This window comes from Cygnus atratus, chromosome 1, assembly GCF_013377495.2.
Source record: "Cygnus atratus isolate AKBS03 ecotype Queensland, Australia chromosome 1, CAtr_DNAZoo_HiC_assembly, whole genome shotgun sequence".
NCBI classification, from domain to species: domain Eukaryota; kingdom Metazoa; phylum Chordata; class Aves; order Anseriformes; family Anatidae; genus Cygnus; species Cygnus atratus.
The window spans coordinates 136992920-137014985 of NC_066362.1; the positions used below are offsets into that span (position 1 = coordinate 136992920).

The following is a 22066-nucleotide window of genomic DNA, read 5'->3' on the forward strand; positions in this document are numbered from 1 at the left end:
CTGCATTCATTCCTTGCAAGGAGAAAGGGAGTATGATGTTAAAAAAAAAAAAAAAAAAGTGTTAAATAAAGTGTTAAATACAGAAAAGTTCTGCTTTAACAGGAGAAAATACCTTAGTACTTATAGACCCTTTGGTAGTATTTTTGGGGTATTCTTTAACACATGATTACAAATATTTATAAGTTTATTCATATCTCACTTTTACAAGATGTACATTCATATCATGTGATTCAACATAATACACTCTGAAACTGGAACTCAACATGTCTGGTGAATTCATGTAGGAGCATGCTGGCATAACCGAAACCTTAAAAAGTTTTTTGTTTATTTGTTTTTCTCTTCCACAATAGCATAGGGGTACAAACTTTTAAGACGAGTTGGTTTTGGAATATTTTTTTTCATTTTAGCAATCCCTGAAATGTCTGTAAACTCAGACACACTATGTGTACATAACCAAAACAACGCAATGGTACTGCAAATCGCACTGGCTGCTCATAGTTTTGCAAAAGCAACAGGTTTAAAAAATATAAAAATAAATGCAAAACATTGTCAAATTTACACTCAACATAATTAAAATAATACACATTTAGAAATTTTCAAACAAAACAATAAATAAAACATCCACATACATTAATACAAAGGAACAGAGATATTTGCCTGTCTTTGATGTAATTAATACATACCATAAGCCTAGATTCATGAAAGCATTGCCTTTCAATAAATATCTTAAGCTTCAAAATCTGATATTTTCTACATTCTTCAACTGATTTTAGTTAAATATCAATTTTCAATATAAGGTGTATGAACTGCATCAAGTTTCAATTGTTTATTGGAAATCAGAAAATTTCTAGGCTGATTTACTAAAATTAGGCACCAACTGTTAGCATTAAATCTGTCTAACAGACAAACAAAATTTGAGGGATACCTGGTATCATACCCCTTTTGAAGAATGCCTCAAACGCCAAAGCCTATGGCCTTTCACTGATCTAGCTCGAAAGGCCAATTAACAAAAATAACCAATATAATAACAGCCACTGGGTTACATCAATAAGACCCATGGTGCACCTTTTAAAGAAGATGCAGCTTAGAGATGTAATTTTACAAACAGCATGAGTCATAAAGCAAAAGGCTCAATTATTCTCTTAAGGAGAGATCGCACTCTGCAGCACATCGCATTTCTTTTTACTGTTTCCAATACCAGGCCTTCTCCAGGTATACCGCATCCTACTGCAACCAGTAGAAGTTTTCAAGCGACTATGTTAGCCACAGCTTTTTTGAAACTTGCTAACCATGGGAACTATGACATATCAGGGGAAAAAAACACCACAGTGGGGTCAGTAGGCTGCTTACAGATGAGAACTGGGGCTCTTTGATAATCCTTCTTAAACACAACAAAATTTCCAACCATATTGGTTGTGTGTACTTTATAGAGTTGAGTACCATTAGCAATTCCAAGGATGTCACCTGGATCATTAGATATTAGACATTACAAAAATAAACATATTTCTAAGAAAGACTTGTAATCTATCTTTTCCATACTTCAAAAATTTTTCTCAAACTTAAGGGGGAAAAAGCCTGCCATCTCCAAAGTAAGAATGTCTCAAAAAAAAAAAATCTGTTTAAAAAAAAAATGAAGAAACAATTTATTTTGCCTAGCACATTTAAAAGAGCAGTAAGCATCCGTATTTTTGTCACTAAAAAAAAAAAAATCATAACCTGCACTTGCCTTAGAGATCTGAATTTCTGTAGGACTACGTGTCTACTGTATTTGAGTCAACAGTCCCAACGTGTTATGTCAATCCAAATCATGTCTCATTATTATTTTATAGGCAAACATAAGACTGAAAGATATAGCAGGTAAAGCATGCAAAGGATTGACATCAGCACAGTTGGTCTTTGTGAAAAATTTATAGTAGGGGAAGCTGGAAATTTGGGGTTTTCTAACAATTTGTGCATGCCGTTGGGAACTCTGATTTTCAACTCTAGCCTTAGCACTGTCACAACTTGGCCCCGCTGAGTCACAAACAGAACTCCCACTGATGTCCAAGGTCAGAGGATCGGGCAGTAACTTCTTGTTCTGTGGAGAACACGCTGCCACTCTGAATCATGCTCAATGTTCCCTTTCAGACTTCTGATAAAGTCAGGTATGGTGTTCAAATGCCTTGGAGCTGTGCCTCTGCTACTCACAGTTTTGAAAGGTGCCTGGCACCATGAACTTCTTGTTAGATTATGATCCGGGGGATGCTGCTACATTACAAAATCAAAAGTAAAAGTACTCGGTGCTGTCTATGGGTGATGGAAACTGGTCTTTGATTTATATGCCTTAATTTCTACAAAAATGGGGATAATAATTCTTATCTACTTCATAATGGGTGAGATTAAATAATAAACATTTATACAGTGCTTTGCAAATAAACATTATATAAGTGCTAAGTATTATGATATTAACCAAAATGTCACTACATCTATATGACCCTACTAAGCAAAAAAAAAAAAATCCAGTATAATTTTTTTCACACATTTCCAAGTCAATAAAAATGAACCATGGAACCTGCTTGCTCTTTTGATACAAATGGATGAAATATTTAAGCTTATTTGACAGTTCAAAAAAAGATCAGAGGCTATTTTTTTTCATTATAAAGGGACCCATGTAATGCACAAAGCCTTTTTTATAGGCTTGTTTGTAAACAACTTTATTCATTTGGCAATCATTCAAGTTATTTTTCAAAATACCGGACCGAACGTTTGAGGAAGATTCTTTAGCAATCCACACAGGTTAAACAAAGGCCTGCTCCAAAGGAGTTCTGCCCAGTGCTTGCTGTTTTCATGGTCTTGGAAAACTCATGCTTCTCCATGAAAGATAACGCAAAGATCAGGTTGGATGATGACAGACCACAAATGAGGCTTGGCATGCCTGAGAATCTAAGGCAGTCACAATACTTTTAAACTTTAATAAGCACCTTGGGACCCTGGCTATCTTATCTTTAACCTCCTGGAGAGAAATAATTAGTAAAAAAAAAAAATGCAAAGGAAAGAACACGTGATAACAGTGACAGAGTAGACACTTCAGTCCAGATTCTCAGTTCGTATGGATCACTGGAGCTCCAAGGCAAACAGAGCCACAGTGACTTGCACTCAGCAAAAAGTACAGCCCATAACACTGTAGCCCAAGTAGAACTCCTCATTTCTTCCCAGTGACGTGAGGATGGCAAGAAGAAGCCATCCAAATCACGGCAAAGTTTTTATACCACCACTGGTGCAACTGACCCATTCTAGAAATAAACAAAGCAGAACCGGTTTTGGCTACAGCCCTTGCTCAGTGCACCTTTCCATTTCCTTTCATGTTAAATGAAATGCAAGAACAGCACAAAGTACCTTGGCAGATTCTCAGCGATGTCCAGACCCTTTCCCCAGGACGATCTTTGGTACCTCCTTCAAAACAGGCTAAACTGATAACTCTTGCCATCTTCCTCCCTTCTGCGATGGAGAGCAAAGCTGCCCTTGGGACAGCCATTAAAAGGTCCTAGTAATCCAGAGAAACTGTAAAAATGTTTCATTCTGTAAAAAATTTTCATTCTGTAAAGAATTATGCTACACTACCATCCTTATTTTAAGCTAGCAGGGAACTGCATTTGTATTACCAAAGTTTTTTGAATACAAGAAAGAAAATATGCATTAAAATTTCTGAGAGAAACCTAAAAACATTTTTGCTGTGTCGGTACCTAGTAAAACAGCAATAGTGGAGCAGTTATTCCTGCCAATGTGAGAGGGATGCATACTGCACATGCATCCTGCAATGCTGTGAGATTGGGAGCACCGGGCAGCCTCATTTGAAAACATCCAAGAAAATTCAGACCCCAAACCTACGCTTCAAATGAGTTCATCCTGTAGAATTATTTAGGGGTGAAACTCACTGTTTTGTGAAAGTCCAGCACAGGACTGAAAAATAACACAAGCCCCTCATAAACTAACAAAAGAGGACTTGAAAGGGAATAGTTGGATCACAGGTAGAGATAACTAACGGTTCACCAAATCAAAAACTCCCTTGCCTTCAGTATTCAACAATTTGTATGAAATTCTCCTTCAGTGGCTGTAGGTATCGAGTATAACAAATTACTTCTGGTAGCCTAAAACATCTCTATGGTAATGTTTATCATTTTTAATATGTGCATGTTAGAAGTGCTGGAACCATTCTAAAAGTTTCTTACTTTAGCCACAAATTCATACATCATCATGAATAATGTTTTCCTTTCTAGGTAATGTTTTCTTTCAATAAGAAAATGTTAATTGCTTGAGATTTTTGTCCATAGTTCTCAGCAACAAGTAATACTATCTTAACATATTGGCCTTGTTTTAAAAAGGTACAGGGATTTCACAGAGAGATAGAAAAGGCAGGTAACATTTCTCAGCTCTTGCTAATCCATAATATAACTATTTCTCACATCATAAATAGAAGGGAAATGGCACAACCTTGATATTTCGGAAATTTTGCTTGCTAGAAAATATCAAAACTTGAAGGAGAAAAGAAAAAAAAAAGAAAGAGATAAGTGTCTAAAATTTTTCTACAGTATGATTTTTTGTCCTACAGTAATATTTGGATTCAATAAACATCAGCAAAAGCCAAAACTAGTAATGAGTTGTTAAATGAGACATAAAAAGCAGGCTTAACAGTACTGCTGAGAGGATAACCTTCCATCAATGCAGGCCTTGATAGCAAAGGCAACAAATAGCTGTCTTGTTAGATGTAGGCAAGACCAACATTTGCACCTTCCTCTTCCCTCTCCCCACCCCCCCAAAAAAAAAAAAAAAAAAAAGATATAATAAACTCATTAGAGGTGAATAGCATAAAAAGTAGAAATATGGAGGAAAGGGAAAGGGAGAGGGCCAGTAAACTCAGACACTTTGGTAACAAAATTTAAAGGATTTTCGTAGTCCCCATCATTTCTGCATTTATATTAGTTTGTTTAAGCATTACCTTTAGACTTGGTAACTAAATCACAGGCAAAATTTAAAATGGCCAAATATCAAACTTGTCCACCTCTACAAAACTTCTGTGGGTTGTTGTTTGTTTGGTTTTTCTCTTTACTTCAAATGATTGCAAAAAAAAGTCATACAGACTTTTCAGCTTACTTCCCAGAAACATGGCACGTTGACTCAACTAGAAATCATGGCATCTACCTTTTCCCATATGTGATACATATAACTTTATCCATTCATGGAGGACTCAGACTGTCATTTTGGCAAGGAGCTGCAATGCACCAGTCTGAGCATAAAGGACTTAAGTTATGGTTCTTGCAGAATTGGTTATTAACAGAATAAGTACGGCTATTTCTTTTTAATCTATAATATTTACAGTATTGCACTTTACTGCACTTAATTGCATTTCACTAAAATTAACACTGCATCAGTATTATGCCTTAAAACCATATGTCCATCTTTGTCGTATAAGTCATTCTTTCTACATCCTGTAAAACAGCAAGATTTCAATTCAATGATCCAGACATTTGGAAAAAAAAATAGAAAAATTGACCTGTTTCTATGGCACAACACATCTCTTTGAGTTCAGGTGATTCTGGCAAAACAGGTGCATTTCTTAGTGTTTCCATCTTTCAAGTTATCGTTAAAGATTAGTAAATTCTAGTCTCTCTCTCTTTTTTTTCCTTTCAAAGGACATAGCCATTTGAGACGCACATTTTCTGTTATTGCTGCTTTTTTTTTATAGGAAAGAAAGGAAAAAACTGCCTTGCCTCAGATCTGAAATTCCACATTTAAATTCAAACCAGTTCTGCAGCAGCAGCTCCTCAGTGATGGAAGAGATTCATGGCAGTGAAATAATACTGTTGGCAACAAAGAAATGTCATCTTTAATGGAGACCAGCCCCAAGGATTTATTATTTATTATTATTATTATTTGTTTTGTTTAGTTTTGTTCTAATATACTTTTGATCCTCAAAACGTGTTTAGTTAGACACATGCACAAGGTAGCAAAACTGACAGCAGCGGATGACGTTATGCTGGAGCGATCACTTTTGCCAGGGTCAAAAAAAATATCCAAAGGTCCCCAATGTTCACAGACTAACATAATTTAGAGATCATTTCCTTCTCTGTTGTTGTGGTGGTGGTGACGGTGTTTTGTTTTTCTCTCTCCTCTTTCCCTCCTCTCTGTCTGTGTGTCTGTCCTCCCACCTACTTTCTCCTCTTCAAAGTCTCTGGTTTGTGTTTGTTTGTGTGTGTGTGTGCGTGCGTGTGAGTGTGCCCGGGAACCCGGGGCCGGGAGAGTTTCCCCACACGCCAACGGCCACCAACGGCTCCCAACGGCCGCTAACGGCCGCCAACGGCAACCAACGGCCACCAACGGCCTCCAACGGCCTCCAACGGTCACCGTCTTCGCCCCGGCTCCCCCCGGCCACGAAGTCTCTGCTGGGCGGGATGAAGCGAAGGAGAGCAGCCGGAGAAGGCTGCCGGAAAGTACTGGAAAGAAAGCGAGGGGAAAGAAATCAAAAAGAAACAAATAAAATAAAAGAGGACAAAAATTAAAAATGATTCAAAAAAAAAAAAACGGAGAGCAGGAGGCGGGGCGGCCCGGGGCCGGGGGCGATGGGTGGGGTGGGGGGGTCGAGTAAGGGGCTGTGTGTGCGCGAGGGGGGGCCGGGGCCGAAGCGTGTCAGAGCCCCAGGGCCTCGGCGTGCTTGCGGGCCTTGAGCCGCAGGTCGGCGATGCTGGAGTTCTTGCTGTTGCTCTTGGCGGCGGCGGCCACCACGGCGGCGGCGGAGGCGGACTCGGCCAGGGAGGCGATGGGCAGCCCGAAGGGCGGCGGCGGGAACATCAGGTAGGGCGCGTGGGCCGCCAGGTGCGGGTGCAGGTGCGGGTGCGCGTGGGCCACCCCCTCCAGCTGCAGCTGCGCCTGGACCTGGGCGGCGGCGGCAGAAGAGGCACGGCGTCACGGCACAGCACGGCACAGCTAGGCACGGCACATACAGGGACAAACCCACCCCACGCCCCGCCCGGACACCGCAAATCAAAGGACAAACCCACCCCACACCCCGCCATAACACCGCAAGTCGAAGGACAAATCCGCGCCGCAACTGCTACACAACTAATTCCCAACCCTTTCTTCTTTTCTTTCTCTTTTTTCTGTCCTTTTTCCTTCTGTTTTAAACCTAGCTAAGAAAACTCGCCTTTTTCTTTTTCTGCCAGGGCGGTGTTTGCTTTGGAGAGCCCTCGACCTGCGCAAACACGCTGGGTTGACTGAGAGATTTCAGCTCCGGGGAGTTTGGGGTGGGGGGTGGGGGGGAAGTTTATTTATGTATTTAATTATTTTGGTCCAAATATGTCTTTTAAAAATCAATACAATTAATCTGTCAGCTCCACGTGTCTCTGAGAAGGAGAAGGTGGCGGAGGGTCCCTTCGGGCCGGGAAAATCGATTCCCCGATTAATTGACAAAAAAAAAAAAAAAAAGAAGAAGGCGGGGGGAAAGCGACAAGAGCCGGCTGCCAGGGGCCGGGTTTCCCCCACACCCAGACCCCCCTCATCCCCTTGTGCCCCCACGGGGGGGGTCGCGGAGCCCCCTCCCCGGGGCCCGAGGGGCGCTGAGCCGTCGGCAGCCGGGCGGGGGCTCCTTCGCCAAGTTTTTTTACGGGCTGTTTTTAAAACGTGCCAACTTGCGTATAAACGGCATTTGTAAACGTGTCCAGCTTCCTCCCGTGCAAACGAAAAGGGGGTCGGAGCTCGCCGGGAGGGGGAGGAAAGGGAAAGAAAAGCGGAGCTAACTACCTGTTGGAAAGGCATCCTCAGGGCTCCCATATTCACATACGGGGCCACTCTGCAGGCGTCTAAATGGCTGGCGGTCCCCAGGATCACACCTGCGGGGAGAGACGGGGCCGGGTGAGCAATGAGGGCGCCCCGGGGTCCGAGCCCGCCGCCCCCCGGCCGGCCCGCGCCCCCTGCCCACCTTTGTGCATCTGGTTTTCCTGCTTTCGGCACTTTGCTCTCCTGTTCTGGAACCAGACCTGTAAAAAGAAAAGGCAAACAAAACCAAAAAAAAAAAAAAAAAGAAGAAATTGGAGGTAGACTGGGGCAGCTGCTAAGAAAGCGGATTAGATCCAGGGCTGGAGGGGGGAGCCGGGCCGGGAGGCTCCGCGCAGCTCCGTCCCCGGGGGCACAGCGCAGCCCGAGGGGCAACCCCTCTGCCTGCGGGGGGGGGGGGGGTCCCGCTTTTGAGGGGTGAACCCAGGAGGCGAGAAGCCGCCTCGCAGTCTGGGGGCCCGGGGGCTTCGCACTGAGCCCCCCTGGGGCGGCTGGCAGGAGCCGGGGAGAGCGGCGGCTGTCCCTGCGCCCCCTGCCCGGAGCAGTGGGCTGCGCTGGCAGATCCCTAAATCTGCCCACGCCAAATCCAGGGGCGACCCGCTGCCCGATCCCATTGCACCTCAGCGGCCAGGGAGCAGCCGGCGTGGGGTCTGGCCCCTGGACCTGGCCCCTAAAAGACGGGGCCGGGCCACCCGCCTACTCGCCCAGGGCCGGGTGTGGGAATGCCAGAGACCTCGGAGGAGATGCGAGACACCGAGCTGAACAAAGGGGCTGAGTCACTCCCGTTCCCCAAAACGTTAGAGTGAAAGAAACCTCGCTTCTGTAGCAGAGAAGAGCAACATCCTCCCGGACCGGGATTCAGAGAAGTACGTATGCCCCTGCTCGAGAAACGCCTGCAAACCAGTAATCCTGCCCTAATTCCGGGCTCCCTGACTCGAACAAGCTCAGGACCTTCAGTCGCCACCGCGACTTTTCCGAGGGCATTTCTGATGTTGGTCACTTTCCCGAGGTGCTCAGTTTAGCGACTCTCCCCAAGAGGACCGTCAGAGGCAAGGACCGAAACGTTGCGCGGTCCCTGATCCGCACACCAAAGCCACCGCTTGTGGACAAACATTGACTTTCACGGCTGATAAAATCTTGGAGCTAAGTAAACACCTACCACCTTTGATGTTCTCGCACTTGCCAAGAGATCATACGGTTAATTAATACTAACTGCACTTCCTACATCAAATTTTCCCTTCAAGCTTTCTTCAATTGCCTTAATGATGGTCATTTACAACGGAGTAATTAGTGCAAAGAAAGGCTTCCAAAGGCATTAATTACCTCGGGTACCTCAGTGATTTTCTTAAGTAGGAATTGGCCTTCTCTGATTTCCAGCACCATTTTTCCTGCCCGGGGTGGCCCGGGGAGAGCGGGCGGCTGCGGGGCGCTGCGGGGCGCTGCGGACTGCCCACTGTCGCCTGTCGCCGACACAGCCCCCCCGCGACAAGCCCGTATCTGCCGCCGCAGCCCTGGCTGCCCCTCCGCATCCTGACACGCACCGCACCGGCTGCATTTCGTGCCGCAGCGCACCGGCAGCGTCTCTGCCTTTAAGCCGGGCTGCTGGGGATTTTTAGATAAGCACGCAAAATATCATCGGGCGGTTGCGACAATAATGCATTTTTTTTTTACAGTTGTAAATCCTTGCAGGAAATCTCCTCGTGTGTGTTTCCCCCCGCACGCCACCCCCTCCGCCCCCCCTTGCTCTCTCTCTCCCTCTCCAAAGGAGTATAAATTGTCAGGAGGAATTTAAGCAGCGTTTAAACAACTTCTCTTGCAAATCAGAACATCTTTCAAACAGAAATTATATTTAAATCTGGAAAACGAAGTGCCCTTTCCCTTTAGCTATGAAAAAATAAGGTTATGAGGAATAAAAGTGATGAATTAGCCACTGCGTTAAGCGATAATAAATCAGGCTTGGTGTGATTCACGATCAATTCCAATTAGTCATGAATATGCTAAGTAAAGCACAGTACACTGTTTTAGACAGTTATTTCTTCATTAAGGATCACTCAGTGATTTCTTTCACAAATGCTCTAATCTGATTTCCTTTTGATTTCCATTAGAGACAGTGAATAATGACATTTAATTTAGCCCTGCACCATAAACCCAAAGATATTTGTTGTAATTGAATTACTGCCTGCTCCTCACTATGGTCTCATAACTTTCAATTATAACCCTGACAGCTGGGTGATATGAGTTTCCAGTACAACACTAAAAATAAAAGGTTAATAAGGACTAGCTACCATAGGAGCTTCAATTTATTTACAGCAAATTTCCACACTAAATTGAAACTATATCCTTTAACAGCAAGGGACAAGCGCTTCAGATAGGAATTAGAGAACAATTCTGAAAGTATTAAAAAAAATCTTCCCCTTTTTTCCCTCCTCTTCTGCTTTTTTTTCCATTTCCATTTCTTGATGGATATCAAGCTCTCAGTTTATTTCCTAATTAATTATCTATCGCTCCTATTTTCCCTCCTGATGTTTCTTTTATTTCTAGCATTATTTTCATTCGTGCAAACCTCTTTTGTAAGATGATTAAATATATATATAATATATTTGTCTCTCTCATAGTCTCCACCGGAATCAGTAGCGCTTTTTTCTCTCTCTCTCTCTCTATTTTGGTGTGCTGTTTTAAGATCTGTAAGCACTTGAAGCACCAATTTTCCTGCAACTATGAACATCCTGTTAAGGTGCTGCTCAGTAATAAAGTACTTGAAAGAAAGAGTGCAGAATTCAATTACAAGTAATTTATTTTTATAGAAACAGTACATCAAGGCCTTGGAAAGATATTACAGAGCCCAAGTAAGAAGATCTGGGAAGATGACATAAGAGTTGATGTCCCCTTCAGCAAAAGTTTAATCTTTTCATTAATTTATATGGTGTGCTTAGATCAATCTTCCGGGAGAGTGCAGGCCAGCAGCACTCTGAACCCCTGCAATATCCCCTGCAAGCATCCCTCTCTAAGACGAGTGCCCGGCGCCATCCCCTACCCTGCTCTCCTATACCGAGAGAGGCAGGAGCTGAAAAGAGCCTTTAAAAATAAAATAATAAAAAAGAAGAAGATGAAGAAGAAAGAAAACAACCCCGCTAAGCTATTTATTTCGGGAAATGCCTCCGGGAGGCAGCTGTTTGGAGCGAGCTGCTCGCTCGCTCGCTCGCTCGGATGGAGGCGTGCTGAAGGGTCCGGGACCCTGCCCCTCGGCTTCCCCCCGTGGCTCTCACGGGAAAAAGCAGCCCCTCGCTCCCCGCCTCTCCCCGCCAGGCTCGGGGAGCACCGACCACCTTCCAAAAGTACCGCGGGGACCCTGCGGGAGGCGGGGAGCAGCCGCCGATGCCCCCACGGGCACCTATGGGCGCCTATGGGCACGCAGGCGCCCGGGCAGCAGCTGTACATGTACACGCATCCATCGCCTCCAGGCTGCTTTGGTCTTTGGTGACTTTTTCTGGCTGGGTTTTGGTTTGCTTTGGGGTCTCTGAGGCCAAGCACCGAGCCCTAACCCAGCAAGGGGGTTCCTGCAGGTTTCTCCTGCTCTGCGGGCCTGGTCAGAGAGCCACAGGTTGATCATATTAATTATTTCTAGGGTGCTGGGTTATTTTGTTTGTTTGTTTGTTTGTTTTTATGAGACTTCTGGCTTGGGGATGCGTTCCCCAGTTGGCTTCAGGTTTGGGGAGGGGGTGTATTTTCCCCCTGCAGCAAGCCGCAGATCGAGTTTAAAAACAATCCATGCGAAGCCACAGAAGCAGACAGCTCCGATGGCCCCAGAAATACAGCAAGCCGGACCTATTTTCAAGGTTTAGAAGGCTAATTGGTATTTAGCTACATCTGAAGCGGGATAGGAGGGCCGGGGGAAGACTCCGGCAGATGGGGTGCCATGCATTCATACGCTTGCTGTGCGAAGCAGAGGGGGCACCTTTCCCCCGGCTCTGGCTAATCCCGTCCCCGAGCACCCGAACCGTCTAGCCTTATGCACGGCGATTGTTTTCTGCCACCCCCCTCCCCTTTTTTCTTATACAAACGGCTCTATAAAAGGAAGGGGGAGAAGAAATGAGGATTAAGGGAGAGTTAATGGCACGTTTGCAAGGAAAAATACGATAATAAATAAAATAAAATTTAAAAAGGCAAATCGCACAGTTGTTAGAGGCTCCTCATCACCACCACCCCGAATATAAAAATCAAACCACCTTCCTAGGAATTGCAAGGACCGGGCAGACGCCCTCGGAGAAGCCTTATTGTGTGGCAGGACAGGTACACCGGCATCGCAAACAGCTTCCCCATCACACGTGTCGTCTCTGCCTTCACCTCCCCTCTTGGGATGAAACGGGGCACTGCGCTAGGATCCGCTGGCAGGGAGGAGGTGAGGTGAGGACGTTTCCAGGAACAGAGCCTTTCTCTTACCTGAACCCTAGCTTCAGACAGTCCCAGTCTCTGGCTTAGTTCCTCCCTCATGAAGGCATCCGGATAGTGAGTCTCATCAAAAAGTCTTTCCAGCTCATTCAGCTGCTCTAGTGTGAAATTGGTTCTGCTTCTCCTTTGTTTGAGCTTGGTCTGTCCATCTTCATCTTCTGACTTCACGTCTTCCCTCTTCTCTTTGCACTCGTAGATCCCTGCCGGGAGGGGGAAGGGGAAAACGACACTGAGCCTCCCCGCAGCACCGCTCCCAAGTTTCTCTCGCAGCACACGGACGCTCCCCCCCCTCCCGTCTCCGCTTCCCCAAACTCAGCTCAGCCCGTGGGGGCACCGCTGGGCACCGGGGGCCCGGGCAGCCCGAGGCAGGGCCGCGCCGTCGGGGCAGGGCCGGGGAGCACCGTGTCGGGCTGAGCATGGCCGATTCCCCGGCAGAAAAAAAAATGTAGATATTATTATTGTTGCTATTATTACTATTTTAACTTTATGTTCTTTGCAGGGGCAGGCCGGGGAAGGGGCTGGCAGGAGAACCGCCGGTACCCCGCGGCGGGGGAAGGGGGTTTCTCCGCTGCTGTTTTCTCCCGAAATAAACAAGGTTGTGTAAGAAGCTCCCCGCTGGGGTCATGGTGAAGCTGGGCTGGAAATGTTTGCCTCGTACAAGAAACTTTCCGTGGGCCTGGGACCGAGAGCGTCCTCTCCCGTCCCCCCCCCCCCCCCCCCCGTTATCACCCCCTTCCCCCGGATCCAAGCACCCCGCGGCCGCACGGCCTGTCGGGGGGCAGCGGGCTTAAGGACCGGGGGTGCCCCCAACCCCTCCAAACACCCCCAGCCCTAATGGGGGGCTCGGGGAGGGCTGGTGATGGAGACAGCCGCCTGGGCACGCGTGTCCGGGACAGGGGGGAGTAGGACTGGGGGGCAGTGAGGGAAAGCGACTGCCCTTTCTTGCCTACGCGTGTGATTTTGGGGGCGTCTTGCTTTCGCTTCCTTTCTCTTCTTCTTCCCTACTTTGCCCAGCGGCCTAAAGCACCGTCCCCCTTTCAGCCCGGTTAGCGGAACGGGAGCGAGGCACCGGCGAGGTCCCGGGATTTTGTCCCGCTTCCCCTCCGCGGGCCGGGGCGGCCGCATCAGCAGCCGGTGCCGAATTCAATCCGGTTCTCCCTCCTCACCACATGCATACGTGTTTTATCTACACGCATCTCTGCGCATGCACGTATATCTAAGCCTATATAATCGGAGGCATTCCGAAATTCATATGACTAAGCTCGTGTTGACTTCTGAAATGCAAACTGTCCCCGACCGTAACCACTCCTCCGGGCTCCCCGGCTCCGGGCTTGCGACCGCCTGCCTAAAACTTTGGGAAGGGTCCGGCCTCCCGAGGGGTGTTAGCTGCTCGTTTTTAATGGCATTTTGTTCGCGCTTCTCCTGTAAGGGGAACCCCTATTAAAAGACGAGGGGACTAACCCAGCAAATGCCTAGGGAAAATGAGCCGCGTTCAAAAGCTCTTTCTCCTTTCGGAGATACGGGACTACAGCATGTCCGTGATAGGTATAAAATATTAACTAGCATATCGGTGGGACTGAAATCACACGCTGGAATCAGTTGAAATTAGACTGAAACCTGGCATGAATTTAAACTGTCACAAGCATCTCAGTTCTTTCCAACTCCTCCCTTCCATCCCCACCCCCAGCCCCTCTCCATAGATTAGATTAGCTAAACATACAAGCCAGAATTTCGATACACGGGGAAAAGGGGGAGTAGCAGAGAGATTTTTTTCGTTCGTTCGCTTTTCTTTTTTTTTTTTTAAAGATTATTTTTTTTCCTGGAGCGTGCTCTGTTGGTTTTTTTGTTTGGTTGGTTGTTTTTTTTTTTGTTTGTGTTTGGGTTTTTTTTAATGTCTTCCGTGCGGATAATTCCTCTCCGCTGATCCCTCTCGCTCTGCAAACCCACGACCCGGGCAGCGCAAGCAGCAGGGCTGCGTGGAAGCGGCTTGCGCAGAAATGCGGGTACCCGACCCGATCGCACCCGGTCCTTCCATTTGGGGAGGGGGTGGAAGGGAGAAGGATATTGCACAAGCGTCGGGGCTGTAAATTAAATCGCCGTTCACCCAACGTTATTATTAAACAAGATCAAAAGGGAGGAAACAGCTGAAAGGCTGGCTGTTGTTCCCCAACCTATTAACCGCTTTTTATTACCCCGGGCTGGCCAGTAGCTCCCCAGGCAGGTCCACCTGTCCAACTCGCCTGGAGACACTTTCTCAACTTTCTCATCCCCCCCGCCCTTTGGTGCTCCCCTTTCCCCGCGAGCCTGGGCACGGTGCTGAGCCAGCCTGCTGGAAAATCGCCTTTTATTTCACCTCCCTTCTGCCAGCAGCGGGGCCGCCGCTCCGAGCCCCTCCGGGCCGCCCCCCGGCCCAGGTGAGAGGGGCGGGCAGGGCCCCGAAGGCCCCTGTTTGGGGAGGCTCCGCCTCGCCCCGGCCCGGCCCGGCCCGGCTCGGCCCGGCCCGGGTTGCTGCCCGGGGCTTGGAGCACGGGGGTCGCGGGGAGCCCCCCGCACATCGGCCATCCCCCCCCGGGAGGAGAGGCAGCCTTCCGGAAGCAGGAAGAGCAGGTCTGCGGAGGCTGCGAGCCTCCCGGACGAGGCTGCCTCGTCCCGAAAGGCGCGGACTGGCAAAAAAAAAAATATATATATATATATATATATATATATATATATATCCTAAAAACATCTGCCCCCTTCCCCCGTGCGAGAGATCGCCCAGAGCACCGCACCGGCGGCGGGCCGGGGGGCGGCGGGGAGGGGGGGGAGGCCCGAGGCTGCGGCTCTTTTTGCACGCCGGGGCGCGCCTTGCACACGCACGGCCGGGTGCTGCTAAGCGCCTACGGGGGGCAGGGGCCTGGGGGCTGCCCGCAAAGCCCCGCAAAGCTCCGCGATGCCGGGCTCGGGGCTCGGACCCGCTGCGCAGCACCGGGGGCGGCCGGGGAGGGGGCCGGGGCGGAGGGCGGCCGGCCTCGCTCTTACCTTCGGCCGTCCTGCCCGCGGCGAACTCCTTCAGTTTGTCCTTGTCGCTCTCTACGTGGTCTTTGAAAAGGTGCACCGGGCAGTGGTTGCTGCTCTCGGTCATGTCCTGCAGGTTAGAGTCAGAGTTTCCAAGCTCCCTGGAGCGAGCCAACCCACTCTCCAAAACTTCCCTGTACGTGATCGTCTCCTTCTTGTTGCTGCTGCCACTGCCGCTGCTGCTCTCTTTGCTTTTCTGGTCAAAAGATTTGGATACAAAAGCTGTAAGTTCTTCCATGGCTGCCCGGTGATCTTATCCACAGAGATCCACTTGTTTTCAGTAGGAGATGTGGCCGTCCTCTCCGCACGCTGTTTTTGCACGTAGAAGATGGGCTGTATAGGGTTAGATCACTCCTGCTGTTATTTATGCCTTTCAATTTGAGATCACACTATTTATACATGGCTACCTCAGCCCAACCCCCAGCTCTCCCTGTCTCCAGCAATTACTGCCTGCTCCATAGTCGCAGGCGGACTCCTAGCAGCTATCTCCCCCACCTCAGTCCAGCAATTGGCTTTCTTTTCATTTCATCACTGTTTGGCATCTCCGCACCTCGGTTTGGGGAGGCAAAGAGGCGAGAGCGAAAAAAGAGGGGGAGAGGGAGAGAGAGGAATAAAAGGGAGGGGAAAAGGAGCAAAACATAAAAATCGGGGTCTGCATTCCATAAAGGGGCTGCAGAAATGAAAGTCGAGGAAGACTTAATTGACTGTAAGGACATCCTGTGCGCGGCAACACTGTGAGTAAAAGCGGACCCAGCTAACCAAATAACTGTGCTCCTGCCATTAAGTGTGTCGCTACCAAGAGGAAAGGAAAATGATTGTTCAATAAAAAGGTAACGAACAAAAAGCTGCAGACGTGCGTTTTGTTGAGATCCCTCCAAATCCGACCGGCTTCGCTGCTTAGCTAATTTGGCTTAACCGAGCGGTCGGAATGATCGGCGACCCCCCCACAAAAAAATGCTCTTTTTAAAGCGCTGCTTGTGGCGGCCCGGGCTGGGTGCGCGGAGGGGACCAAGGGCTGCGGGGAAGGGAGAGGCGAGGAGCCTCCATGGTCCTGCTCGGGGGGCTCGGGGGGCTCGGAGGGGGCGTGGGGCGGGGGGCTCGCCAGCTGCGGGGGAGCACCGCGGGGTCCGTTTTCGTGCTTGCTGCTCGTACGTTGGCTGGAGATACCGATGGGGGAAATCACGATCTGAAATGCGTCTTTGGCTGGAGAGCTGCCCTGCTGCGTGCAGCGGAGGGGTAATTTGTTAGCACGGGAGTTTGTACTCGACAGATAGAGCATTACATCGTCTGTCTTTTCTTTTCCTTTTTTTTTTTTTTTTCTTCATTCTTTCTAACGAAACCTAGCCTGCTTGATTTAAGATAGGACTCGGCACTAATTTCCCCGCCTCGATCTTCTTAGGCTGCCGTTAGTTTTGGTGTAGCCCCGGATTAATAATTATTACTTTGTGCGCCTGAATAGCTGCCTGAAATTAATCTCCAGATAACGGCGATGGCATTCCTAGCACTTCTCCGCCCGGCTCGAGCTGCATGCGGAGCTGACTTTCTGGCTATTTTATTTCCCCCTCTTCTCCCGGGGCTGTAAGGCAGCGGGTTCGGCGTTTGGAGGAATTTGGTCCTCTATTCGTTTAGCTTTTGACTTCCCGTGTCAGTTCCTCGTCTCGACTTTGCGATAATCGGAGCCCGTAATCACGCCGCCCTCTGCTCTCAATTGCAACCAAAGGAGGATTCTTGCCCGAGCGAGGGGCCATTGTTTCTTTTTCTAGGGGAGCGTGCGACTGCTCCGATAATTAGCAGAACGCCAAAACCCTAAAAATACGTTTAATTAAGCCAAAGGTGCCCCCAGCACCAGAGTTAACACCTCCACAGGAGGAGGGGGAAAATAATAATCGAGGAAGCAATTAATAAAGGGCTTTAAAAAATCAATCTCCCCCTGTGCGAATTTAAAATGATTATCTAGGGGACAAGGATTGATCATTTGATCTCGGCCCTGCGGATATCCCTGACATTTATTATATTGTTGTGTCTCGGTGGCATCCTTCCTCCGGAGTTCATTTAACAAGTGAGGGAGCCGAGGAAGCCTTACAACTTAACAAACAGGTCTTGTCATTGCAAACGCCAATCAAATCCGAGGCTCTAGTGTATATCACACGGCACCACATAAATAATAAAGGCAAGCGATAGACGTGGAAGCGATGTATGTCTAAAAAAAAAAAAAAAAAAGACAAGCTGCTTCTGCCTCTATCATGTGCCTGCGTGTGTAAGGCCGGGCTGCCGGAGACAGGGGCACGCACGGACAGACGGACGGACACCCAGACACACCGACCCCGCCGCCGGGGAAACTTTCCCGGCCGGGATCGGCTCCCCCCTCCGCTCCCAGCCCCTCCGCAGCTCCTCCAGCCAGCGGGGGAAGGACAGACAGTCCCGGCCCTTCTCCCCCCCCTCCCGGAGCCGCTGGGGCTCGCACTCCCGGGTCCCCCATCCCCTCCCCGCGCCCTCCCGACCCTTCCCGCCGCCCCCGGGGCTCCTGCCCCCGGGGACCGGGGCGAACCCAAGCCCCCCCCCCCCCCCACCCCCCAAGAAAAAAACACAGCCCCCCTCCCCTTTCCGCCTTCCTTCCCCGCCCGGTGGAAAGAGCCGGTTGCACCCCCCCCAAAGCCCCCCAGGGTCCCGGTGCCCTCGGGGGGCTGCGGGACCCCGGGGCAGCCACCGGGCGCGCACACGGCGCAGCAAAGCCCCCGGCCCCTCCGCCACCAGCCGGGCAGGGAGCCCGGGGCCGGGGAGAACTTGCCTCAGATGGCTCCGAAAGCAAAAAAGCGAAACAAAGCACCGGAAAGGGAAAGGGGAAAGAAAAAAAAAAAGGGGGGGGGGAATTTAAAAAAAAAAAAATAGCGGTGCAAATCGTAACCCTCCCCGGGGATCCGGCCGCAGCCCCGAGGGGGTCGCGGGGATGAGGGGCTCGGCCCGGCCCTGGGGGCTGCGGGGAGCGGGGGGAGGCGGGAAGCGCCCCCGGCCCCCCCTCGTAGCCCGCAGCCGGGCGGCCAGCGAAGGCAGGGGGGCGAGGGTGCGGGGAAAGGTGGGGGGCGCTTCTGCCCGTCCCCGCTGCAAACTTTGGCCGCGCATCCGGCGGGGAGCTGCGCTCATTGCTGCGCCTGATAACGGGCTGGGGAGGAGGGATGGGCAGAGGGAGGGAGGGAGGGAGGGGGAAAGGAGGGAGGGAGCTGCCGTCCAAACCCCGTACCCTCGCAGGCACGGGGCTCCCGGGACCCTGTCGCAAAACTGACAACTCCCCGGCGCCCCCGGCCCGCTCGGCACCCCGCCCCCCCGGCTAGGCAAAAGGCCCCCCTTCCTCTCCCCGTCCCCATCCCCTGCAGGACCAGGAAGCATCTCCACGGGCTGCCCGGCCCCCGGGTCACCTGCGGGGGGCCGCGCCCCTAAAAGCCCCCTTCTCGCCCCAGCCCTCCCCGGGGCACCGTGCAGGACCCCCCCATCTCCTCCCGCAGGGCGAAGCACCCCCTCGCCCCTTCTCCTCCCTCTCCCCAACTATCCCCGTGCCTTCCCCAGGGGGCTGAGGACCCCCCTCTAAGCCGCCCCCCCCCGCAAAGTCACCCCCCCGGTGGCCGTCCCGGGGCCCCGCACGGCGCCGGCCGTGCGGCTCCCCCCTGGGTGCGAGCTGCGGGAAAAGCGGCGCCGGGAGCGCACGGGGCAGGAGCCCGAGGGGCCATAAAGCCGGCAGTGTGATCAGGGAAACCTCGCCCTGCCGGGGAGCAGCTCCGGACCAAGTACCACAGAAGAGCGATTTTTTTAATTATTTTTTTTCCCCGTAATATCAATAGTTTTGTTATTCTCCGTTCCTCTCGCAGAGGGACCTCTTGACCATCGGGGGCTTTCTCCGAATTAAACGAGAGGAATAATTGTGAATGAGTTCGAGCGTTGCATTGGCTTTAAGCATTTCCAAGGCGAAGGATTGGATTTCATATTTATAAGAGGAATTTACATTTGTACATTGACTCACGGGATGACGTAGAGCGAGACCAATTTCCTCCCTCCCTCCCTCCCCCCGCTTCAGCTTATTTTGGGCGAAATGGGGCAAATAAGCAAACAGAAAAATCATCGTCTTAATTCACGCTTTAATAAGCGCTGACCCGAGGAGCAAGATTTGAGTAGATAACGGAGTCCTCTCTCTCCATCGCCAACCCTCTCTCTCCCCCCTCTCCCTCTCTCCCGTGATTAATTCAGAGACTGTAATCATGGACATTGTACATCAAACCTTTCTGCTCATGCTACAGACTCCTGCAGATTTTTATTGGTTTACATGAAAGCGAGTAAACATATTTCAGAGGATGCCCTTTCAATCTGGCTCCATTTCCACAGCACATAATTCCAAGGACAATTTGTTTTAATAATAAGAATGGATGCAGTGTTAATGGTTTTCAATTTGTGTTGTGTTTTTTTTTTTTTTTAATTAAATATTTATAAGTATCGATCGAGGGTTTCAGGATTTTACAGACGTCTTAACACATTTCATAGATGGGATTTTTTTTTAATTTAGAAACCTGCGTCGTATTCTCTTTTATGCTGTTTATTGATTTAAGCAACATCCGTGTCTCAAATGAGAGACTAATAGATTTTCATTAAAATAGGCTCTCTTAATCCTGATTGTGAATGGATATGATTGATCCTTCCAGCACACTACACATCTATAATATTAATAAAGGACATTACCATGGCAGGACTTGTTTTTCCGTCGTCAGTGGACTTTTTTTTTTTTCCTCCCTGAAACCTTAAAGATTTATTTGGGGGCCGTAAAATGGTCCACAGGAGGGAAACGCATTGGGAAGAATACATTTTTATATTAGATCTTTTTTTTTTTTTTTTGGGGGGGGGTAGCTTCAGTGGAAAGATTTTTTTTTTTCTTTTTAATCCGCGATCCGCTGTGGAGACATATGGTGAAAATTAAACCGTTTCCCCGCAAATCTAATCTTAAAACATTTACGTTGAGTTATATTTTTAGAAAAACAGTTTAGAAGGAGAGGCAAACAACCTTGGACGAAAAGTAAAATAAGGAAGAGAGGCAAGGCTGCAGTTGAGGCTAACAATAGGCTGCCTCCCAGGCGGAGGCTGCCGTGCGGGTGCCGTACCTGATGAATATGTTACGAAGCGTTCCGGACAGGAGGGGCTGCAGTAATTAATGGAGTGTGACAGAAATGCTAAAGGCTTAATTGTCTTTAGTCCGACTTCTCGAAACGTAACCAAAGGGGTAAATTAATCCAAGGCAAAAAACACACACAAACGCTCCCCTCTCTCCTGCGCAGAGGCACACGCTCACACTCGCACCCCGTCCCTTCTCCGCTCCAGCTATTTTTGAAGAAGCTGCATCTTTCCAGCCACGTTAATTACTCATACATTCATTACACGGAGCCCAGACGCCTTCAGACCCTCGTCTACTTTTACTTCTGGAAAAGAAAACACTCGCGTGGTGAATCGCAATAAGCCGTAGCCTTTGTGTGTGTAATTAATTACAATTTAGTGGGCGAGCAGGATGGGCGAGCCCTCCCCTGGATTTCGCTCGCCCTGGATAACTCGAGCAGAATTGGAAGAGTCCGGCAGAAGGAAAAAAACAAACAAACAAACAAATAAATAACTGCAGGAAAGGAGGGAAAAAGTTCTGAGCTGCAAAGTTTGTACCGATGGTAGGGACACAAAAAGCACGCCGAGAGAATTGTTTGCCTCCTCCAGTAATGTGCTAGGGACGCTGCAATTTTGAACTCTGTAAAAATGATTAATAAGTCAAAAGGGCATATTTTTCTTTTATGGTATGCAGCGCTCAGGGGAATATTCTGTGTATGTCTTTAAAACGAAGTAGGAATATTTACACACATGCACAGAGTTAGCAACAGCACCAAAGAAAGGAAAAAACCCACGAATATTTCAGTGAACTATTACATTTTTTCAATTATTTCCCAATGAGTATTTCAATGAACTGTTACATTTTCCCAATTCACAGGGAAGATTTATGGGATTATTAAGATTTCTAGTGGAAATATTATACAGTGGAAGTTTATCGTCTCTCAGGGATTGTACACCATTTGATATCAATTTCCAGATGTTATGATCTTTTTCAGAAAAAATAATTGAGTATATTAACTTCTCTCCTACAGAAGACTGTTTAGGTATTTATTTATTTACCCTGCCAAGGGCGCAACTCTCTCTTCCCTCCTTCTCATCCCTTCCCAGGATGAAACCGGCGAAACGTTCGAGCGAGCTTAAATCACGAACCGGCTCGAGCCTCATGGGACGGAGTAATTCATTTGCGACTTTATTACGAGCAGAAGCCCGGGGCTTTGCCCAGGTTTTTGCAGAGCGGCAGCTGCCGCCGCCTGCCCCCTTCGCTTACCTGCAGCCGCCTGGAGCCGTGCGTGGGCACCCGGCCCACCCGCGCTCCCCCCCGGCGCCACGGGGCTGCGTGGAAGCCCCACGGGTGTCCGCGAAATGTCCCTTCGGGGCTTGTCCTCGCCCGTCCCAGCTCCGTTCCCCTGCCCCCCTACCCGGTTCACACATGTGCACATCCCCGTTGCGGATTCGCAGCAGCCCCACGGCCTCACGGCCGCGGGTGGGCGAGCGGGGCTGGTTGCAGCCCCCACGGGCAGAGGCAGAGCTGGCTCCGGGGCTGGCCTGCCCCCGAAGGGACAGGGGGTGCAAGGTAGGCTCGGCTTTACCAGGACAGTTAAAAATAAAAAAAGGGAGGGGGGCAGAAAAT

General features: G+C 49.3%; 1 protein-coding gene across 2 annotated transcripts; it reads right to left on the minus strand.

Annotated features, from left to right (window-relative positions):
• Positions 1-172: 172 nt before the first annotated feature.
• On the minus strand, positions 173-18436 carry SHOX (short stature homeobox). 2 transcript variants are annotated; one of them, XR_004777966.2, is made up of 7 exons: positions 18098-18436; positions 15274-15642; positions 12247-12455; positions 7952-8009; positions 7774-7862; positions 3376-6909; positions 173-3272 (listed from the first exon to the last, which is right to left on the minus strand). XR_004777966.2 is itself a non-coding variant. In XM_035542218.2 (6 exons), the coding sequence occupies exons 2-6, from the start codon at positions 15545-15547 to the stop codon at positions 6664-6666; spliced, it is 876 nt and encodes a 291-aa protein (XP_035398111.1). In that variant the 5' UTR covers positions 15548-15642; positions 18098-18436; the 3' UTR covers positions 173-6663. The 2 variants fall into 2 exon arrangements, 1 of the variants encoding a protein (XP_035398111.1); XM_035542218.2 differs by having other exon boundaries at positions 173-6909.
• Positions 18437-22066: the final 3630 nt, after the last annotated feature.